At 39.3% G+C, this 23,755-nt stretch overlaps 1 protein-coding gene across 5 annotated transcripts in view; it reads right to left on the bottom strand.

Moving 5' to 3' along the window:
• The window catches only part of LOC128738800 (NAD kinase-like), an 80,491-nt gene extending 56,937 nt beyond the window's left edge, over positions 1-23,554 (bottom strand). The window contains exon 1 of one of the 5 annotated variants that reach the window (XM_053834201.1): positions 22,704-23,554. In XM_053834201.1, the coding sequence (XP_053690176.1) occupies positions 22,704-22,792 (89 nt within the window). In that variant the 5' untranslated portion in view covers positions 22,793-23,554. The other 4 variants (XM_053834197.1, XM_053834196.1, XM_053834200.1 and 1 more) reach the window with 4 other exon arrangements.
• Between the last annotated feature and the right edge of the window lie 201 nt (positions 23,555-23,755).

The raw sequence follows: 23,755 nt of genomic DNA, 5'->3' as shown, positions 1-23,755 counted from the left end.
TAATGAAAAATACTTTTTTTGTCTAGGAAAGTATTGCGTCTAAAATCAATCAAAATAAATTATAAACGCGCAAAGGCACGCTTCATAGTTCACATACAGCAGACTAATGAAAACCTAACACAACAGCTGCATCATTCGGCTAGAATGTCGAGTCAGATTTCCCTTTTAGTCAGATGGAATTTCCCATTTCCACAGTGTGCTGCTATTTGCCTTGCCTTGTGTGTTCTTATTTTTGCTACGAACAGTGTTTGACTTTGGCAGGGCGCAGTGAAAACAACACAGTGGAATGTGGGTCAATGTTTGTGTTACGAAGATCGAACCGTTTCACTTTCGATGCGCTATCAAAGTTTAAATTTTATTGTTGACATATATATGAGTAAAATTCAGATGTTCAGTAGATAATAATTTACGAAGAGCCACATATTCATCCCCAATGTAAGTTTGGGAACTATCCACACGGAAAATATTCAAAAAAAAATCGTATAAGAGTGTTTGGTAAGAGATTTAGTGAACACAGCAAATAAATTTAAAATTCAACCACACTCTTCAAGCACGAACTTTAAAAAACTCTCAACTATCTCTGGCATAAAAAAACACAAATATTGATAAGCATATTTCCAAACGTTATCATAATTTGCACCTTACGATTTTTTTTTTAATTTTTTTACACAAGAGCCTCTCATTCACCATCAATTCTATAAATTACATGAATAGATTTATACCACCAAACGGTAAGCCGTAGCCGGTATCTAATATTCCGATTTGAAATTCACGAATAAACAGCCGAACGTCACCAACGAGTAAGATTTGAAAGAAGAATGCATAGGCTAAATATATGTAAGAAAAGAACACTTTCACTCTCAACCATATGTTCCGCACTGTTCGAACACGCGAGTTTAACCTCAAGTCAGGAATCACGTGCTCTCCACTACTCTACTGCAGTAGACTCCACACACAAACACGTAAAACTACGCTCTGCACGGGTCGAACTTGTATGAGACGAACTTTGAATGTCCCATTTTAAACAGTTCGTTGAACTGAACTTGTTTATATGCAAAATATCAATAACACATTAATAACAACCGGTCAACAATATCCAACGAACGAAAATAAATCGATGAAAAAAATTACTCGATTGTTTTACGAGTAACGCCAAAAAGCGATAACCCTTCTCGCAAATTTGACAAAATAAAAAATCTCTATTTTTTAAACCTGCGGTAATAGCCTCATATTATTCAACGCTGTACAGGACTCAGCAGTGCCAATGAACTCTCTTTTTAAGCTGAACAATTCGTTGACGTCATCCATCCCGAAAGTGTCCATATTCGTGTAACTCGTGTTCTGAGCCGGATTTAACGGCCACTCGCTCGAAATTACTGCCCAAAGCCAAGCGATGAACCGCGTGCTCCAGAGCGAATGAAATATGAATAATTTAGGGCTGCCCCATTTGAGATCGATATTCTCGTGCACGTGCACGACGAGGTGGAAGTTTCGCTTGATTTTTCAGAAACCACCCTAAGAAAACAATGCATACTACACGGATGGAGTTACCCTCCCTCTCCCCTCCTCGTTAAACAATATTCTGCGTATTGAATATTTATTAGATCGACAAATAAGACGTAATGAGCACTGGCGGAACTAAAATTGAATAAACTGAGGTCTATCTTTCATTCAAAATATGATGTCATGCACTTCACAGTTTTGAAATTGTTGTTTTGCTGTTTCAAATTAGCTAATGGGTATTAACTCGTTGCATACAGAAAGTCCTTTACTCTCCGTACGCTCAAGTCAAAATTTAAACAGAATTTTATTTCAATGTCTAGATTAATAAAGCGTAAAAAATTGGAAGACAGCATTAACTTTATATACGTAATATCCACAGCTTGAGCATTGAGCCTTAGTAAAACTAAAAATTAAATTGAATTAAGACAGTAGTATTAAATGAATTTAAGACCAAACTAGAATAAAAATATGGTGATGAAGGAAATAATTTAATTTAAAACAAAATATAGTATGTTTCGTTTAATATTTTTGCTCATTTTTGTTTATTTTTGAATTTTGCCCTATCTATCTGTCTATCTATGATCTATCTATCTCTCTCAGCTATTCTTTTAGTTGTATTTCGATTCTCTACTTCTGTTTTTCTTTGGGTTTTTTTACCTACTCTAGTCTAAAGGCGATAATTATACAATTTCTGATCTGTTTTGTTCCTATTTGATCTCAATGTAGCGCTATGGTGCCTGATTATTGTCATTATAATTACATGTGATGAATTTTGATTGGTTTTTTGTTTTTGTTTTAATTTAGAAAGGTTTTGCATAAATGAACATCAATTTCGCCAAGCTTTTAAACGGTTTTGTGTAAAATTTTATAGTATTTCTTAAACCCGTCTCCTTTTTTTGTTTTCTTCTCATTCATTTCACAATTGCGTCTCAATTAACGGGTGGCAACTAAAATTTTCGATTTTTTTCTAGGCCCCTATGCACAACAACAAACGAGAGTGTATATGTGTTAGCTTTCTCTCTTTTCTCTCTCTCTCTCTCTCTCTCTCTCTCTCTCTCTCTCTCTCTCTCTCTCTCTCTCTCTCTCTCTCTCTCTCTCCTCTTTCTGCCAGTATTTTTTGTTTTACATTGTTCAAAATGGCGTCAAAACAACACGCATTTCGTGAGCACGTTGTACTCTTCTACAAATTGCACAAAAATGTTGACAAAAAGTGAATAGTACAACATTTTAAAAGCGAAAATGTTGCGGCTACGACTATTTACCATATCCTAAGATCCCCAACAACTACTCGCAAGCAAGGTAATGGAAGACCGGTCAAAATTATGGACGCAGAAGGACATTGTTCTCTATCTCGTGCCTCCAACAACAAGGATTCCGTGGGCCAACGATACGCCGCAAAAGAGTTCAACTGTTTTCACCAGTACATCTGCAAAACTTTGGAAAGAGTCGAAATAAAGTGTCGAAAGACGACGAAGCTCAGGAACACAATGAGGGACCGATTTCGAAGCTGAAATCCCAATGGCGTTGGTTGATAAAAAAATATTCCGGAAAATGCTTTCTTTTGGACGACGAAAGTTACTTCCCTCTTTTAAAGACGCACATTCCCGGAAATGATCGATACTATTCCATGGATAGTTCTAAACCCCAATCTTTCCTGAATACCCATTCGATCTCAGTATCGCCCAAACGTAAATTTCTTCGGGATTTTCAGCTCCTTGGTATACAAAAATAACTGGAGAGACACGAATTGCAAACAGTTGATTGGTAGAATTCAGAGATGCATTCGTAAAGTTAACATGACGACCGTACAACGCTCCTGTGCCGAAATCAAACAGAAGCTTCGCCGAACAGCCGATTACAGACCGTTTTCAAATGTTCACTTTTTTTAGCAATGGACATTGTATCTTTAATTTCAGTAAATCCAATCTTCTTCAAGTATCTCTGTCTCTTTTTGACAGCTTGAGAAGTAAATTACAAAATTTTAGTCGCCACCCGTTATATTTAAATTCCTCGCTATATTGTGGTAATTCGGTTTTATTTAACTATGTTTTGAATATACTTGTCTGAATTTTCCGCTTTATTTCAGATTGATATTGTTTTTAATATGTTATCATAGCACCTAATTGTTGTTGCTTTACTATTTTTCAAATTATAAAGGCTAGGTCAAAAGATGCTCAAACCGTAACAATAATCTTTGGATAAAATATAGTGGGGTAAACAAAATAAATTTAACTATTACAATGAAAATTATTGGAACTCTCACAAAAAATCAACAGAGTTCAGATGAGTTCAATTCAAAATTAAAATGAAATTGTAACTGTTGAATATGCACAAAGTATACTCGACAATATAAAAAATAAAAAAATTTCGACAAAAATAAAAAATGTCGAAAATAAAGTGAGAGAAAAAAATATAAAACAGAACAAAAAAATGAGTCCCCGACGTTAGGCCTACGGACATTGTGCATAATGGACGTTAGGCAAAACGGATGATAGGTATAATGGATGGTAGGCATAATGGATGGTAAGCATAATGGACGATAGGCATAATCGACGGTAGGTGGGGCAGTCACCCGCAGAAATCACATCGAAGACTACAGAAGCCCAGACTGGGCATACCAAATGGCTTTCATATACATAGCAAAGGACGATACTATTGCTTAAATGTGTTACTATTACTTAAATGTGTTAGTTATCGCAACCATCTGAATGAATGTATGCGTATGATGTTAATATATGATATCATCCAATGATGTCAATGTGGTAGTGATGTTAAACTGATGACACATACACAAACTAACAGTTGCCGTCGTCGTCCGTGGAGAGCGCTATAGAAACTTATTTGGTGAATATTTCAGCAGTACTGCAAAAATTAGCACGGGGTCGAAAAACTAGATCCCTTACCCTATCTGAATTTGGTATTGACGAGCTTGACATAAGAGGTAAAATAGCTCAAATAATAGCTAAAAATGTTCTACAAGCACTTAAATAATAACTGGTTTTGTTTTTGCAATATCTACATAATACCAAATGTTTTTGTTACACGGAACGTCAATTGAGGTATTATACCTAAACGAGGCATTTACAAGTCATTCTTTGTAGCTTCAGAGCTGATTCAGTAATTCATTTGGATATTGCACAAAATGTAAAATAACTTATTAATAGCATATTGAGGTATCATATCTCATCGAGATATTCATAAATTATTATTTATAAAAATACGATAACTAATGAATATCAAATTTAGATAGGGTAGATGCTCCATTAGTCACGCCACTAAGCACAATATAACTTCATTTTTCTTGTTTATTGAGGTATATGCTTCAATTAATGCTTGTAGGATATAAATTTATCAAATACAAGTTATTTGTCACAAGGCAAGACAATTGCTTTCGTTGTACGAGAAGCTTTATAAAAAAAAATGAATTTTCCGATTCAATTATATTGTACCAACAGTTGCGCTAATGTTTCCTTAATTAAGTTTGGCGTTCCTTTAATTGTGTTATTCTATATACATTGCTAGGTTGCTAAGTGAAAAAACATCGTAGCAAAACTATAGATGAGCGCCTATAGTTGCGCGCTCCAACTGCACGTATAGTTGCGTTAGATTTTGGAAAATTAGCATTTTAGCAAATAATGCTTTAATTTTAAATGGTGTAGTCTAACTACCAATACTTCTAAGAACCTGTTTTATATAATGAACGTAATTGTTTTATCTAAAAAGCTACGGTGACGAAAATATGCATTAATAATGAATAGTAGCGCAGCTATTGGTACTACCACAATTATTGGATCAACTACCCTATATGTATATAATTGCTGAGTTTGATATTCATTAAGTGTTGCTGAGGTATTAGACCGTATGAATAAAACAGTTTACTTTGCTTTTCCCGTGTAAATCTTATGGGAGAGTTTGCTCTAACTCTTTTATTCATACGGCCTACTGGCTCCTGCTCGGTAACCCTGTCCATAGAGAAGTCAGTTTTGCTGTCAGATCATCCTGATCGATTTCGTTCATAATGACCATAATAAAATATTCGATAGAATATTTATTAGTTTTCACAGTTGTGCAGCATATGCGCATTAAATTTAATCTTGCATATTGGTATGATAAGTGAGTAAAATCAACGCGCCATGAAAATTTTACAATTTTTAAACACTAGGTAGTTCTTTTAACAAAATAACCAATTGATAATAATTTTCTTTCTGCAACTCACGCTTTGCTTTGATAATTTTTTGCCTGCGGGTTAAAAAAGTACTAGCATATGGCAATTTGTCTATATGATTAGTCAATCTTAAAATCTCAGTTTCTAGAAAAATCATTGTAACTTCCTTTCTGCAACTTACAGTTTGTTTTGATGAATTGTTGTTTGGCTAGAAAAAGGCAATATGGCCTTAAATAAAAAATAAAAAATAATAAATAATAAATCTGGCCAGGGGGTTAACAACACAGTTTTATTGCAAGTAACAGTTAGCTAACAATTTTATTGTAATTTGACAAGTAACCGCAATAAGACCAAATTTGATTGGTACGTATTGTATTGCTATACCGCACTTATAGTAAGTTTATAAGAGATGTGGCGCAGCCAATTAGTTTTACCTTAGTAATATAAACAAACACAATTAATTTGCTTTATTAACAGTTTTATTATGCTTTTGCGTAATGTCGTAATAAAACCAGAGATAATGCCTAATACCGCAATAAAACCTTCATAAAATTGAAGTAATACCAAGCGGCTTCAGAATTGTTACTTGAGAAGGCAAAGAAGGGCTAGAAGGATTGGCCTAAAAGTTGATTTCGTAAAACTACCGTTTTAGGATCAGTTCTTAGCCAATTTTTTATCTATTTTTTTGTATTAGGTTTGTAAAGCCTGTGTTCAAATGAGCCTTCTTTTAGTTTTTTGATATTTCGATATTGGAAAAAGGGGGCAAAAGATCTCAAATATATTTGATTTGACAAAATTATAAAATTGCACCATTCAGGTGAACCCAGTCCAAACTCAGAAACTCCGACTGTTAGAAAACAGACACTGAGGAAGCCTGCAAGTCGTAGGCGAAATACGTATCTGTCGTGAATAAAATACACATAGTAAAATAAAATTGGATAAGTTTTCTTATTTTTTGTTTTTAGGTTTCGTATTCTACTAAGACGCTCCAAAAACTTCAGTCAATAATTTCGATTATTATTAAAATTATTCCTTATGCAAATCAATACAGTGGTTTACCGATTTTATCTACCCATCCGAAAATTTTTGGTAGACATATTTGGAAAGTAGACAAATTTGGGGAAAAATAAATTGCTCCAAAATAATTTAAATGAACAAAAAATATTGTCATTATTAATCATTTTTTTCAATTATGTAATAATTCAGCGTAATTTTCCGCATGGGGCTCATTTTATTCATACCAACCATTAGCCACAATGCATGTAAACTCAGCAATATTATGTAAAAAGACATATCGAATTTCAAAATTGCTCCGAATTCATTCAAATTTTGTGTAGTTATTCCTTTGCAGTAAATTTTAGATCCGTATTTTTATTTGGTACTTAGGGTTCTCTTGTCTGAGTCAGTGTGGTCCCAAAAACAACCATTTTTTCCACCTTTCTTTCTTTAAAAATTCATAACTTTTGATCCATTGAACCGATTTAAATGATGTTAATACCAAATGGAACGTATTTTAATGAGCTTTTCAGAACAAAATGTTGTACTGAAGCCCAAATTTTTGTTTTATTATCGCAAAAACATTGAAAACATTCACTTTTTATGTTTTCATGGTGTGTAGACCAAAGAAACTCTAAGTTTTTAAAGTGTCGGGAATATAATGGAGATGCATGGTTTTATTTTTACTTGTAATAAAAAAGGTTTTTGACAAAGAAATGCGTCTCTAAATTAAAACGCCATGCGAGTCCATTGCATGGACGCATCTTTATTTCTTAAAAAAAGAGTATCTCAAAAAGTGAAAATGTCACAGATCTGTTTTTTGATATCGTATGTAAACAACTAGCTTGCCATTGAAAGTATAATGAAAAAATAAAAAACGAACATATTGAATGTTTTAAGTAATTGTGAGAGCCTCCTACAAAAAATGTTTTTTCAATCATACAAAACTTCGAACGTAAAATTATTGTTTTTTTTCTGAAAAGCTCATTAAAATACCTTTTATTTGGTAATAAAATTATTAAAATCGGTTCAATGGTTCAAGAGGTTAGAATTTTTAAGGAAACAAAGGTGACAATCATAGTTCCTAGCGGAGACGGGTTGTGCCCGTTAGCGTTACGCTATAGAAAAATCTCACAAAGGATCATTATGAAATGTTAAAAATATGCGTTACAAAATAAATGGAAGTTACTTTTCGTATTTGACTTCAGTATTATTATACCTATTCTGTATATAATAACATACCACAGATGCCATATAGTAAACTATAAAATACAAAAAAATATTCTCTGTTATGCATAAATGCATGAAATCTTCCAAAATTTCATGCCGCATGGTTGAAATGGCAATTTAAAAAAAAGGTAGATAAAACCGGGTCAAAATGGTAGACAAAATCGGGGGTACCTAAAATCGGGTGTAGATTAAACCAGGTGTAGATATAATCGGAATACCACTGTATTCAAAATAATCAAAATTTGCATTTGCGGTCTACGGCATACATCAGTAAAGCACTCCTTTATGGCTGCATTACTTGCCATAAACAAGGTCACACATTATATGCGACACTTTCACAAAAGTCACTCGACGGCTGCATTTCCGACCGTGTGCCTCCACCGAATTGGCGGTCATCACCGGTACGTTTTATTGTTTTTGTCTTTATTTTCGCAAGAAATCAAAGCACGGCCGATTTACAACTTCTACATAGTAAGCAAGTTTGTCCAGTTATCTGTACTACATGCGTTCGCTAATTAGTATCAACCACCCAACACGAAAGGGTAGTTGTACAGTACTGCCGACTCGCGATAATAATCGCGAGGTTCTTTTTATTATATGTATGTGTGGCTAAATGTTGATGTCTTTACAAATCCATCATCAGTCATCACATCATCTTCATCATTATAATGATCATCATGAGCACAAGCGAAGGCATTAGCGCGATTAACACCTGGTTGGACGGCCATCAACGTCAAGCGTCATCCATCCAGCAGCGGTACATTATATGTAAAACCATTCGATTTGATTGCCCCTCCGAAATAGAATAATCGAGACGAGGAATTGATGCACCAAAACCCAATTAAAAGTTTGCGAATACCACTATATGCTTCGTTACTTGTTCGAGTGTGAGCGGTTTTCGTTTAGCTTAGCTCAGCTGACGCCTAGCTAGCGAAGCGAGAAGGGGCAGCGCCGACTTTAATTGAAATGTCATAAATCCAGCGACTGATAGTTGTATATCAAAATGCACTTGTTTCGTTTCTTGGAAGCTCAGACTGCGCGATTTTTGCCGCATGTTCGCATGGTTCACTAATATTAAATTCATCAGAGCGAAACATGACACCGCGCGCCTCCACGACGAACACGTATAGAACCCTCCGGTCCGCGGTACACACAACGCTTGAAAGCGCAATCACTATGTATGAAAATCAAGCTAGGAGCGGCGACGACGGGTGGCAGTTTCAGCAGTGCAGAAGCCAATTATATGTTATATTGCTCACAACTACCTTCGTCTGCCTCCGTCTTGCCCAATACACTGGGCAAATTTTTTTAGTTTCGTTATTAGATCGGTCTCAGACGGATGCCGCAACCATGTGGACACTTTCATTAGAGTTAACACCGAGTAGCAACCACACAGCTCTCAGCAGACGCGCTTAGACTTAACCCAAGTCCGAGGAATTTAAGCCAAATCCAGCGTGCACAAACGAGACAACTATGTACGCGACGCTTGCACGACCTCTGAAGTTTCACGACAAACAACGGTAGCGACCTGCCACGCCGCCGCTAAAATCGTACCGTAGAACGTAGACGTGAGACTTCACAGTTCACCATCGGATGTGTGGTCTCCGCTGACAAACCGAACGTACGACCGCGTGTACTAATGACGCCCGTTCAGGGACAGCCGCGAATACCTACAAACTAAACCGTCCAGAGAGCGTACCCGCACCGCCACCTTAGTCGATGGCCAGTCTCGCGATCACTACTCGGCGGTACAGCGAGCATTTGAAAGCGCTATAGACAGAGGAACCCTCTCCCAAACGTCCATCCACCAGCCAGCCACCGGTGCCGATAATCCGATGATTGAGAATCACGCAGTCAGCCTCAGGCGCGGAAGAGAGAAGGAGCAAGTGTGATTTTGATCCATGCACTGCATCGGGCTCTCCTGTTCTCTCTCAACGAACGACCGTACCGGTGTCGACTCTCGCTTGACCGCGCACCGTCCTCCGGCCCTAGCCTGATCGCCCCTGTTGGCCAGCGTTGCCACGGTCAGCAACGCTCCAGGCTAGGCGGTGACATATAAAAAATGCCGCACAGGTGTTGCGGGTTTCGGGGTAAGTCAGTAAGTGCGAGTGGAGGGATTTACGATTCAATGGCCTCACTAAAAGCGACAGCGCAATGTATCGTGCCATACACAGACAGAGTACTATGCCATGTTGACAAGTCGTACATCGTGAGCGACACCTTGACGAACGAATAACTAATGTGTGATATATGGCTGGCAGTAAATGTCTGCAACTGCAAATCGTAAGCTAGTATTTGATAGGTGTCGCTAGTTTGATTGAATATATGCTAAAGTGAGTAGAACCAAACGATATAAGTTTAGGGGTAAGTTTATAATCACGGGAATTTTCACAATGATAGAAGCTTTAGATTATTTGTAACAAAATATATGACTTTGACTTTGAAAATATGAATCATCAGACTAAAAAGTAATATCATGAAAATCAAGTTTTTTTACTAACTTTGTTTGTACAATAAATTTGCTTAACGTTGAGCTCATTTATTACCATAAATATTTTTTTCTCAGAATAATAAAAAGTTGTATAATTTCCTGACACAGATTATTTTTTAGTATCTACTGATCCAGCATCACAGGTATACTTAGATTAGTCCATGATTTTATTATCCAAAGAATTATATCGGCAGCTGCTTGGCAAAGCAATGTCAAATGAGTGAGTCATACATAAGAAATACTCTTCTTTAACATTTTCACTTTGCAGAAAAATCCCACTTTTAACATATTTATTCAATATGCAAAATATAAAAAGCAGTCATAAAGCGCGAAATAGATTCAAGCCTCGAAAAGCCAAGTCACGTATGTACCACTTGAAGCAGTTTCGAAAAGTGACTGCTGCACTATACAGTACTAATATACAGTCAACTTTCGTTCGTTGCACTAAGCCTATAGCCTATCAAGTGAAAGGCTTTCGTTAATTCGGCTGAGCTGTCAAAAACTTGATTAAGAAATATGAGCGGTTTCACAGAAATAGGAGAATGACAAAATTTGAAGCCTTCAAATTTGGCTTAAGGGGTTATATACAGTTATAATTTTCGAAAAATCGATTTTCTGGTTTTATCATGATCATAATGTACATATATTTATTTATTGTCAAGATATATGGGCTCTGCCCGTCATCTAATATAGGATACAAATATAAAATATACTAACAAATACAAAATAATATAAAATGCAGAGGATTTAGTGTACATGTAATTGACCTCTCAGAAATAGCCTAAGTTTTTCCTTAATAGTATCAGTCGACATATTTAAATTTAGTACATTTCTAAAATTGTTCATTAGCTGCATAAAGCGATAGGCTGGTTCATTGCGCGCGTAGTTAGCTCGACGGTGTTCTAGAGTGAATGGCCTTGGTCTCCTCAGAACTACTGTACTCTGGTTAGCAGTTATCCTGGATTTCAAATAATCGCTGTCGTATCGTCCTCTCTGCAAATTGAGAAAAAAGCCAACGTCCACAATCTGGTATCTATTTTCCAGAGTATCCATATCTAGCAGACAGCACAAATCTTTGTATTCCGGAAGATTTCCTCTCCATCCCAAATTTCTCACGGCAAATTTAACGAATTTTTTCTGTACCGCTTCCAATTTGTTCATGTATGTTGCATACATTGGCCTCCACACCACACTTGCGAATTCTAATTTTGATCGTACCAGGCTCACATATATAGATTTGATCGTATACGGGTCATCCAGTTCTGTTGCGAATCGTCTTACTACAGCGAATAGTGCAAGACACTCGGAAACCAGCGTATTCACGTGATCGTTGAAAGTCAACCCTGCATCTAGGTTGACTCCTAAGTCCTTAATCCTGCTCACTCGTTTGATTGTTTTTCCATCCAAGCTGTAGTCGAATATTAACGGATTTGAGCAGCGTGTAAACGTTATGGTAGCACATTTTTCGTTGTTGATTTGCAACTTGCATGCTGAACAGAAACGCCCAAAAGTTTGCACATCTCTTTGAAGCTTTAAGCAATCTTCCTGCTTTTTCACTGGATAAAAGAGCTTCACATCATCAGCGTAAATTAATACGAGGGCATTATCAATTGCGGTAGGCAGTTCATTCATCAGTAGGATGAACAGAAGTGGTCCCAAATGACTGCCTTGCGGAACTCCTGATGTTACATTGTAAAGTTCTGAGTTTGCACCATCTACAGTAACGTATTGCTTTCTTCCGGTCAAATATCCATGAATCCATGTTATCAAGGAGCCACCAATACCGGCACGAGCCGCGGCACGCAACACCTCTAGAATTCCCACAACGTCGAAGGCTTTCGTCATATCTGTGTACACACAATCAACTTGATACCCCACTTTCATCCATTCTATGACACGCGTTGTGAACTCACACAAGTTTGTTACCACTGACCGGCGCTTGAAGAATCCATGCTGTGCCGATGATATCCAATTTTCAACTGCTGAATATAATTTGTTATAAACTAGCGCTTCAAACATCTTCGGGATTGCGGATAATATAGCTACTCCTCTATAATTTTCTGCTTTTATTTTGGACCCCTTTTTATGAATTGGTTTTAGTCGTGAGATTTTCCACGAGTTAGGAAAGTATCCAATCCCTAGAGAAGCATTGAAAATTTTGGTCAACGGATTAGCCAACGAATCACAGCAGGTCTTTAATAGCTTGTTTGGAATTTCATCCGGCCCAGGTGCTTTGGTTGCATCAAGTGCATACAAGCCACGCGCGATTTCCTCTTCGGAGAACGTTATAGATTCCATCGTCGGATTTTCCTGGTATATAATTATGTATTCACATAGAAAATTTCATGCCAATCCGTCAAATATTAACGAAGCTATATGCATATTTGTAACGACGGGTCAGAGCGATTGACGAAGGAACGCGAAACTTTAAATGCATGTTTTTCAAAACCGTGTGTTCAAAGTCGGTGAGCAGGATTTCTTGAAAACGGCTGGACCGAATTACTTCAAATGTTGACACAAGTATTCTAAGGCTAAATTTTAGAGATTTATCGAAGGTTTTTCCTCACCGATTAATATTTCTCATTTTATGGACAATTTAGGAGCAAGATTTATACCAAAAACCGACTTTTTTATGTTTAAGAACTTGCCATTTCGTCAAAAATGATATTGCTAATTACTTCGATCATTCTATAGATCATATATTTTATCACCGATTCCTTTTTGATTTTTCGATTTCCGACGCTTTAGTCCATAGATATCGTGCTCACCACAAGACGCCATATTTTAGAAGAGTTCCGGGAGATTAACTATAGCAGCTATTTCAATAACTTTTTTCTAAAGAAAATATGTTAAAATACAGCCAAAATCTACCATCACATGTACACAAATTTTCACTTTAATCAGTTAAAGGATTTTCTCTAGAAAATTTCTAGAAAAATCGACTTTTTTTAAGCCTTCTAACTGTATATAACCCCTTACGGTAAGTAACGTTGTAAGCGTTTAATAGGAAGAAATATGCACCTAATAAGAAGAAACATGCACAGATATTGGTACCATTTTGATTAAAGCAAAAAAAGCAAAGCTTTGGTGCTACAATCTGCTATCGAAACTTGACCTTCTGTTTTTATACGACAGACTTCACAGCCAGCTGTTAGAGTACAGGATAATTGCAAGGCTAGTTGCTACGACCCTATTGACTCTAAAAGCTTCTTCCAGCCGAGATTCGAACATACGACGACTGGCTTATTAGGCCAGAGTCATACCTCGAGGCCAACTAGTAGGCATTTTGATTCAAGACTCATTTTTAAATAGGGCGCCCTGTGTGATGCCAAATTTAGTTAGACAAAAGAAACCGTCAGTCCTAGGTATATAGTATCTTTGGAGAAAATTGGTTATTTCGACTTCCGCATTTTTGGCGTATATGACATTAGGGTGACCATCATAGTAAGCGAGTCCAAAACATAAACTTTTTTATGGCTTAAGTTAGCTGAATAAAATTTATGGCTTAAGTTAGCTGAATAAAGGCAAAGTTAAACAACGTTAAATTTTGAGTAACTTGGCCGAAGAAATGGAAATCCTATCTCTTGCCGTTGATAGGCTGAAGCAATTTAAAGTTTTCTTACAACTTATTCGTGTATGATTAATAATGGTAAAACTTTTCTGGGCAATTCACGTTGCTTGCAAACTGGAACACCTACATTTTTTTATTTTAGCTGATCTGAGTACTATAGCATCATACTCATTAACCCTCAATTGATCAACCGGATACACATGTACCCCTTTCATAATTTAAGTCTCGATTTTGGTATGTTTTGATCTAGGAAAATAAATAAACCTAGATAGAGGTTGGGGGGCTGCCCTCTCCGCAGTGGCCGGCGCTTCCGACGGCAGGTCGCCGGCAACACTCGCGGCCTGTGGCCGTCTCGCGATGAATCATCTAATGTTTTTTTCATGTATGGACTCATTACTGCGACCAGTATAGTTGATCTATTGTAATATCGCCCGGGTGTTTGCTGTATGACCTGCACTGCATTTCTTTTTGCTATAGTCGCTATTGAGTGAGCGATATGCTTATTTAAAATTGTATGCGTGCTTGCGTGTATTGGGGTTTACCCTTCCTTCAAAGCTTGATCTACTTTACCCACTTATTCCTCGCTGCAAGCACTATCCCATATTGTAGCCGTCCCTGGCGAGAACTCATTCGTACCTCTGACCAGTACACTTAACTATAGGAGGGACATTTGCACTGTCAAGAGGCCTCAGAGGGTAAATATAGAATTCAGCACGAAGGAAGGGTAAAAGGAGGGGCCTGAGAATAAACCCATGCTAAAGTCACTTGACATCGATTGGCTTGATTCTACTAAGATTGGAACCCACGACCACTCGCTTGCCAAAGCAGACTTGGTAACCTTGTGGCTACGAAGCCCCCCATCATCTAATGTTACTATTGATAGTTTTTGGTGGTCTTTTTATTGACTAATGTTTCATGAAAGAATCTAAAATTTCTCGAGTTCGATTAGTTTTTGAGTTACGCAAAAAATTCTGTTTTATTTGTATGAGAGTCCTTATCCCCCTACCACAGGGGTGAGGGGTCTCAAACCATCATAAAAAGATTCCTGCCCCCAAAATTGCTAAATTTGGTTCCATTTGCTTGATTAGTTCTCTAGTTATGAGGATAATTGTATTTCATTTGTATAGAGCCCCCCCCCCCACTATTGAAGGGGGAGAAGATATAATTCCCCTCCTAAAGAGGAGAGGGGTCTCAATTCATCATAGAAAAAAAACTGCCTATAAAAACACTTACATACTGAATTTGGTTCCATTTGCTTGATTAGTTCTGGAGCTATGAGGAAATTTGTATTTCATTTGTATGGAAGCCCCCCTCTTAAAGGGGAGAGGGGTCATAATTCCCCTCTTAAAGGGGAGGGGTCTCAATACACCATAGAAAAAATTCTTGTCTCCAAAAACACCCACATGTCAAATGTGTTTGAATTTCTACTTCCATTTCTTTTCTGTCATCAAAGTCTAATACCCCGGTTTTGATCAACCGGATACAGATGTACCCACTTAGCATTTCTATGAAAAAATGTTCTCCGATTTTGTTTAAACTTTGCATATTTGTTCCTTTTCTGAAAATATTAGATCTCAATTTTTTTTTTGCGCTTAGAGGTCCCTCCAGTTAGGGTGATTCTAACCATAAGCGAAACCATTTTTTAAAAAATTATATCTCCAAAACATGAAAATGAACGCTTCTAACTTTTTGATATTTTATGTAAAAAATTTCCGGTATTTAAAAAAAAATGTAAAAAGGTGACCTTTCTGGACAACAACTTAAGAAAATACCAAAATTCAATTTTTTTGCAATAATGCAGACATTTGGGTTTCAATCCAATATTTTTCAATAAAGCTCATTAAGGTTAGAATGTAAATTTTTAATTAGAAGCTCATTAACATACCTTCCATTTGCTATGAAAATTATTACAATCGGTCGAGTGATTCAAACGTTATGAATTGTTAAAAACAGGTCTCATGGTACAAATAAAAATAATTCGAACCACCCTAAGTCAGAAGGCGGCACTCTAAGCGCCAAATAAAAACTACATGTATACCTTGTATACTGCCCTAAGGGTTGTACGGCAGCCGAGACGGGGTGCGATATTGCCATTATCGCGGATCCCTACCGGGTCCCCCGTGGAGGCGCTAACTGGGTTATCGATAAGGGTCGGATGGCAGCGATCGCCGTGATGGGTAGATACCCGATCCAGGAGGTGGTGTCGTCCGACCAAGAGGGGTTCGTGATCGCGGTGGTCGATGGCGTCTGCATCTGTAGCTGCTACGCTCCACCTAGGTGGTCGCCGGAGCAGTTTGACCGGATGCTAGACGTGCTCACCGACGAACTCACGGGCCGCAAGCCCGTTGTCATTGGAGGAGACTTCAATGCTTGGGCTGTCGAATGGGGTAGCAGGTGCACTACTCCGAGGGGACAAAGCTTGCTGGAAGCTCTGTCCAAGCTAGATGTAAGTCTGGCTAACGTGGGATCCGTCAGTACCTTTTGTAGGGGGGTACAACAATCGATCATCGACATCACCTTCTGCAGCCCAACGTTGCTTGACAACATGGGCTGGAGGGTGTCAGATGAGTACACGCATAGTGACCACCAAGCTATACGGTACACGATTGAACGACGGGCGCTACGGCCACGCGGGGCGAAGTCGACAGGGAGGAGGTGGAAAGTGAAGGCCTTCGACAAAGACCTGTTCGTTGAAGCACTCAGTGCAGAGAGCACCCGCTCGAACCTGAGTGCTCGTGAGCTGACCAACGTCCTAGTACGGGCATGTGATACCACTATGCCTAGGACGGGGCAGCCAATGAACGGTCGTCGCTCGGTATACTGGTGGAGTGATACCATTGCCCAGCTCCGTTCCAGGTGCCACAGAGCGAGAAGGCTAGCGCAGAGGGCCCGGACCGATGCAGATGCTGAAGCTCGGGGAGTTGATCTTAGAGCGGCAAGGTCGGCGCTTAAGAAAGAGGTTAGGCGTAGCAAGAAATCCTGTTTCCAGGAGCTATGTCGCGATGCGGATTCAAACCCCTGGGGTGGTGCATACCAGGTGGTAATGAAAAAGATGAAGGGTACATCTGCGCCGCAGGAAACCTGCCCCCAAAAGCTGAAAGTCATCGTGGAAGGGCTCTTTCCGCAACACGATCCAGTTTGGTGGCCTCCGACCCCGTACGGTCAATCGAATGATGTCCTCACTCCGGTCACGAATGAGGAACTCATCGTAATTGCCAGGGGTTTGAAATCGAAGAAAGCGCCCGGTCCTGACGGGATTCCGAACGAGGCACTCAAAGCGGCGATCCAAGCGTATCCCAATATGTTTAGAGAGACGCTTCAGAGTTGCCTAGAGGTATGCGAATTTCCAGACAAATGGAAAGTCCAAAGATTGGTACTGCTGCCAAAGCCGGGGAAACCGCCTGGTGATCCCTCGTCGTACAGGCCAATTTGCCTATTGGACACGCTAGGCAAATTGCTAGAGCGGGTAATCCTAAACAGGCTGACGCCTGTAGTGGAAAGTGATGTCGGACTGGCAAACACGCAGTTTGGCCGTAAGGGGAAGTCCACTGTAGATGCCATAAAGTCCGTAGTGGAGAGGGACGAGAAGCCTATGAAACGGAAAAGGCGTGGCGACAGGTATTGTGCCATAGTCACAATCGATGTCAAAAACGCCTTTAACAGCGCTAACTGGGGTGCAAGCGCTGCATAGGATGAGGGTACCGGATCATCTATGCAGGTTGCTTAAGAGTTACTTCGAGAACCGGACGCTAGTGTACGACACGGCGGACGGGGCGAAGAGGTACAAAGTGACAGCGGGTGTTCCACAGGGTTCGATTCTCGGCCCCACGCTTTGGAATGCCATGTACGATGGGGTGCTGAGGCTCGAACTACCCACTGGGGTCGATATCACTGGTTTCGCCGATGATATCGTCCTTACAGTGGTAGGCGAGTTTCTGGAGGAAGTGGAAATGCTGGCATCAGACGCCATAAGCATAATAGAGGGTTGGATGGCGGGCGTCAATCTGCGATTGGCCCACCATAAGACGGAAGCTGTGATGGTCAGCAACCGAAAGTCGGCCATAGAGGCAAAAATATTCGTGGGGGGACAGGTGATTGTCTCCAAACGAAGTGTGAAGTACCTGGGTGTCATGACAGACAACAGGCTGAACTTCACCAGTCATGTGGATTATGCTTGTGGTAAAGCGTCAACGGCGGTCACTGCTCTGTCTAAGATCATGCCGAACGGCTACGGTCCTAGCAGCAGTAAGAGACGCCTGATGGCCAGCGTTGCCATGTCGGTGCTACGATACGGTGCACCGGCGTGGGCCCCGGCTTTGGAGAGTAAGCGCAATCAGGCATGCCTGAACAAGGTGTTCAGGCTGTTAGCATTGCGCGTTGCGTGCGGCTACCGTACCATATCGTTGGATGCGATTGGGGTTATTGCAGCCATGATTCCAATATGCATACTCCTAGGTGAGGATATCGAGTGCCATAGGCAGAGGAACGTCAGGGGCGCTAGGGACAGAGTTAGGCTGGACTCTATTAGGCGTTGGCAGGCGGAATGGGATCGCACCGACCATGGTAGGTGGACCCATAGGCTGATCCAGAACATATCGTCCTGGATCGGCAGAGGTCATGGTGAGGTAAACTTTTTCCTTACCCAGTTTCTGTCGGGTCATGGATGCTTTAAGAAGTATCTACATACGCGCGGGCGGGCAGATTCACCCTTTTGCCCCGTTTGCACGGTAGCCGAGGAAACGGCGGAGCATGTGATTTTTCACTGCCCGCGGTTTACGTCCACTCGGCAGGTGATGCTTGTGGTCGTTGGAGAAGACACCAACGCCGACAACATCGTGCAGAGAATGTGCGCTGAGCAGCGTGCATGGGGTGCCGTCGATAGGGCGGCAACCGCGGTGATAACGGAGTTGCAACGGCTAGAACGTTTGCAACGACAGGGCCGACATAGCTTGCTAGGGTCAGTAACGGGCTGATTGGGCAGCCCAGGCCCTAGGTGAAGGGTAGTGGCGGTATGAAATGGCAAGGGTGTTGTGTGGACCCACACACGCAACGGACAAGTCGGAGTGCTTCGGCACGTCCTCCCTCCTGAAGTAAAACCTAACGGTAGTTCCGGGAGGGGTTCAGGAACGGGCAGCAGGAGAGTTTTTAGTAGGTAGGCGCATGTTGGCACCATGTGAATCCTATTCGGCACCGCGAAGGTGCTGTCTATGAAGATTTTCTCCCTGCATAAACAATACAAAAAAAAAAAAAAGGGTTGTACGAAAGGGTGACGTAGGACTATATAGATCAAAGACTAATGTAAACTGCATTTGTGGCATATATATGTTTATAAGAATCTGTGAGTGCCATTGTTTAAGAGAAAAAGCGAAATATTCAGATTCAATTCTTCATTGAATGCAATGGTGGCTTTGAAAATACGTGGACGGGGGTTCAGAAGTACAACGCCTGCAACCATTGAGATATAGAGATTTCTTGCATCATAAAGATTGAAATAGTAATGAATAACCAGCCCACAGATTATTGTATTAAATATGATTATGCGCAGCTTGGCATGTTTCAATATTCTTACTTTAACTCCTTTAAAAGAGCCATTGGTTACAAATAATATTAAAGCACAAGCACGTTCATCGCAAATATGACGTGCCATTCGAATGTCCTTCTCTTTTGACATGAATAGCAACAGGCACGTAAGTTAGCGGCATCGAGTCACTGTCTTTTGAAGGTTTTACTAGTTTACTTTCACACATTACCGCTTGTTACATAGCAGAAAATATGGCACATACGTAAAAATGTCTGTTTTATTTGTATGAGAGTCCTTATCCTCCTACCACAGGGGTGAGGGGTCTCAAACCATCACAAAATAAATTCATGCCTCCAAAAACCCTCACATGCCAAATTTGGTTCCTTTTGCTAGATTAATAATCGAGTTATGAGGAAATTTGTATATTATTTGTATGGGAGCCCCCCTCCCCCTCCTATAGAGGGGAGGGGTCATAATTCATCATAGAAAAAATTCTTGCCTTCTGAAACCTCCACATGCCAAATTTGGTTCCATTTGCTTGATTAGTTCTAGAGTTATGATAAAATTTGTATTTCATTAGTATGGGAGCCCCCCCTCTTAAAAGGGGAAGGGGTCTCAGTACACCATAGAAAAAAATCCTGCCTTCTGAAACCCCCACTTGCCAAATTTGGTTCCATTTGCTTGATTAGTTCACGAGTTATAAAGAAATTTGTGTTTCATTTGTAAAGGAGCACCCCCCCCCCCCTCTTACGCTCTCTTTAAAATTGCTCTCTTATCCCCCCATAAAATTGCTGGTCATTTTATCTATCCAACGACATATAAATTGTTCAGTTTCATTCAGTAGTTCAGTAGTTATTAGCATTTGAAATCTTTCATTCAAACGTTACACTTCTATTTTCGTTTTCAAAAAGTGCTACCCAGTCTCAGTATAATAAACCAAGACGTAGTCCTACGTCAAAAAACAGGCCTGAAATTATCAGATTCCACCAAGTATACAAAGTTTGAAGAAAATCGGAGCACTTTTGATCATGGAATTACAGATCAGATGGTCGCCAAAAATTTTTTACTCCATTTGAAAGCCCTATTCTTTTTCTTTACAGAGCCGAATCATTTGTTAGTTGTTTCATTAAAAATTAAGGAAATATTAAGGTTTGCTAAAAACTCAGCTTGTTTTGAAATTGTCGATGATGATGATGATGATGATGATGATGACGATGATGATGATGATGATGATGGCCCCACGTCCCACCTCATACCCCTATAACGGTTTGAGCTGGACGATTTATGTAAGTAAGATATTTATGATATAACAATGTAGCCAGGTGATAAAGGCAAATAACGAGCTGGCTTCTAATACAGACATATCAAACTTTCAAGTGAATATCAAAATTTCAAAAAATGTTCACGGCTAGTCCAAAACGTTCCCAACCCGAAAATTATATGACCTCATATGACATATTCAACAAACAACAAATTTATTTTTGGGGCTGATATAATCACAAAAAAGCTGATATATTCGGGGTTAGATATTGCCCCTTTTATGACTATTTAGACTACAGTGATAATCATTTAATGCAACGTACCGCATTTTGCACTGTTAATCTGACACTAGAGTGGCTTTTAGTTTGATCTACTAATGAGTTTGACTTCTTTTTCCTTCTTCCCCTTCTTTTTCATTTAATTTTCTTTGAGCGAAATCGTGTGCGAGATTCGACTGTGATAATCGTGTAAATCGGGGTAGTCTAAATAGGGGCAAATGTCGCAATATAAGCGAGAGCTGATATAATCGGAACCATATGGTCAGTGTTAAGTCATACCGAACCAAGTGACAAAAATCTGATTTCGAGAAAAACGAAGTCAAAGTTTGCTGCTGCTGGGTAGTTCAAAGCTATCAATCTTTCGAAATCATTTCATATCTCTGGTTGTTTGCAACATTTATGTAATCTGATAATCAATGAAATGTAGCTTAGGAAATTCTTAATCGTTTGCTGTCATTAACTTATTTTGTTAAATTTTGCGACTTGGTCAGATCTGATTTAACACTGCCCATATACCTATACTGTATTGATAGCATTTTTGAGCATCATATGCATCACGCTATGTCTGAAGACACTTATTATTGAACTTTCATGACCTCAAATTTCTCTTCACAGGATGTTAGTATTGGTTCCAACAATGAATTTACAAAATGACTTATAATATTCTATCACAGACTAACAGACGTAACACTTCGAACAAATTTTCTAACAAAACATCGTTTCAATGACACCCCTAAAACTTGGAAAAAACACTAGCATCACCTGGTGCAGTCTTCGCGCAACGCAGAGTAGGTTGCTATAAATTTAGCAATGCTATAAATTTACTTGTATATTATATGACAACAGCGCCGGCACAGGCAAACGACGTTCTCGCGCAGTGACTGTTGTTTGAGTCTTGGCTTAAGCGAAAATTTGAAATGACCGTTTTCACTGACGATGGAATGGGGCTTCAGTGTTACGTCTGTTAGTCTGTGATTCTATTTTGAGATTTTTACAAAATCTTATTCTAAAGGTTATAGATGTCACTCACTCTCAAGTGATCATACCGGGTGTAGTCGACCATCTCCGATTTCAGCCAAATTTGGTATAATTGTTCATTCTGACCCCACATTCAATTTTCCAAAATTTCAAACGGGTTTATCAATCCCCCTTGCAGTGACGTTTCTATATTTTTCTCAGATTTTCCTAAAAATCATTTTTGACGATCAAATATACCTAAAGCATAAGCAAATTGCAATAGAGTTATACCTAAACATTTTTTTATAGATTTATGAACACGCAATCGAGTTATCAGTTTTGTTTAATTTTTGTTTATTTTGTATGTTAAAATAAAAAATAGAATATTCGTATTTGATTATTTGATGTTATTTGAGTATTTGATTTGATGATTTAATCAATGTATTTCTACTAATTCAACTTTAAAGCAATTTACTCAATCTCCGTTAACCGTGCAGCAGTGACTCGCCACACAAATTGCAAAGTGTTGCAGCAGTCAGTGGTACGCAACAATGGTGCTACGCACCGTGTCGATGATAACTTACAAGCAAGCAGCAACAGCATGGTTGCAGTAGCTTGTAGCACTACACCACCACCCTGTCGCATGACGTTTCTCGCTCGTCTGCTCGGTTAATGTTTACATTCAGATTCCCTCGGACGAAAGACGAAACTATGCGCTAAGTTCCACTTACCATTCGTGCAATTCTTCCTTGCTAGCCGAGAGACGGTTCGACGGGGTAGCTGGGGTAGCTGGTTCCAAATCACCGTTGATTTGTAACATTTTTTCTGCCGGCAGTAAACAATGAACACACAAGCACTAAATTGTAGGCTGTTGTTAGGATGTTTCAGTGCCAAACGGTGGTGGAAGAGCGATTTTAGCAAATGTACCTTTTTTACCTAATCTAAATATTGACGATTGTCGATATCTAATCACACATACGTACACAAGATAATAGCTGAATGAGTGAAACGTTGTTTCAATAGTTTGGCTGATAATGATGAACAAAATGACGAGTAACTTTTGTTTGTTGTTGATAGAATTCACAATGTTTACTAAGATGAGTATTATATTTACTAGTAACTATTGTCTCTAGCATTTGTAATTGAAGCTTGAATCCACACCACATCCGAACGAAAGGAGAGACATTTAGACACACACCACGCGGGCCCGGAATATCACCAAAAATGCAATTTTGCAAGATGCCGTGTGGATGATAAACCGCTATTGTCGAGCTCACACACACGTACGGTTTCTATCTCACGTTGTCCAGATATGTTAGAAAGTTAAGCCATTATAATACTACTTCAAACGATGTATGTAGCAATCCATACGTAAGAAGATCGAACTTTCCCTAGCACTTCTTAGACATCAAATGATTTTGATTATGCACTTTCAACCATCTGCTGAGCATTATTCACCGAAGATGTAATCGTCAATCAATTAGTGCGTGCAACATGCAGGAAGCTGCATAAGGTAGTACCTTCCAAACACAACGTAGAGTTGCATTCCTGAAGAAAATTAAACGGAACTTACTACAAACACTACACTATAATGCTTGCAAAATATTTCACTTTAGTCTGACAGTAGAACATGTCAAACGTTGGCAAAGAAAACAAAACAAGAAACGTATCGCATACATTAAGATTAGCTTGAAGCGAGAGGAGGCAATTTTTGGGTGGATATGTTACGCATGCGCTTCGTCGAATGTCCAAGTATGTGTATGCTGGCACGCGGTGGGCCTGT

Source organism: Sabethes cyaneus, chromosome 2, assembly GCF_943734655.1.
Source record: "Sabethes cyaneus chromosome 2, idSabCyanKW18_F2, whole genome shotgun sequence".
NCBI classification, from domain to species: Eukaryota; Metazoa; Arthropoda; class Insecta; order Diptera; family Culicidae; genus Sabethes; species Sabethes cyaneus.
The sequence above is the reverse complement of the archived record's forward strand: the minus strand, read 5'-3'. Positions and strand labels throughout refer to the sequence as shown.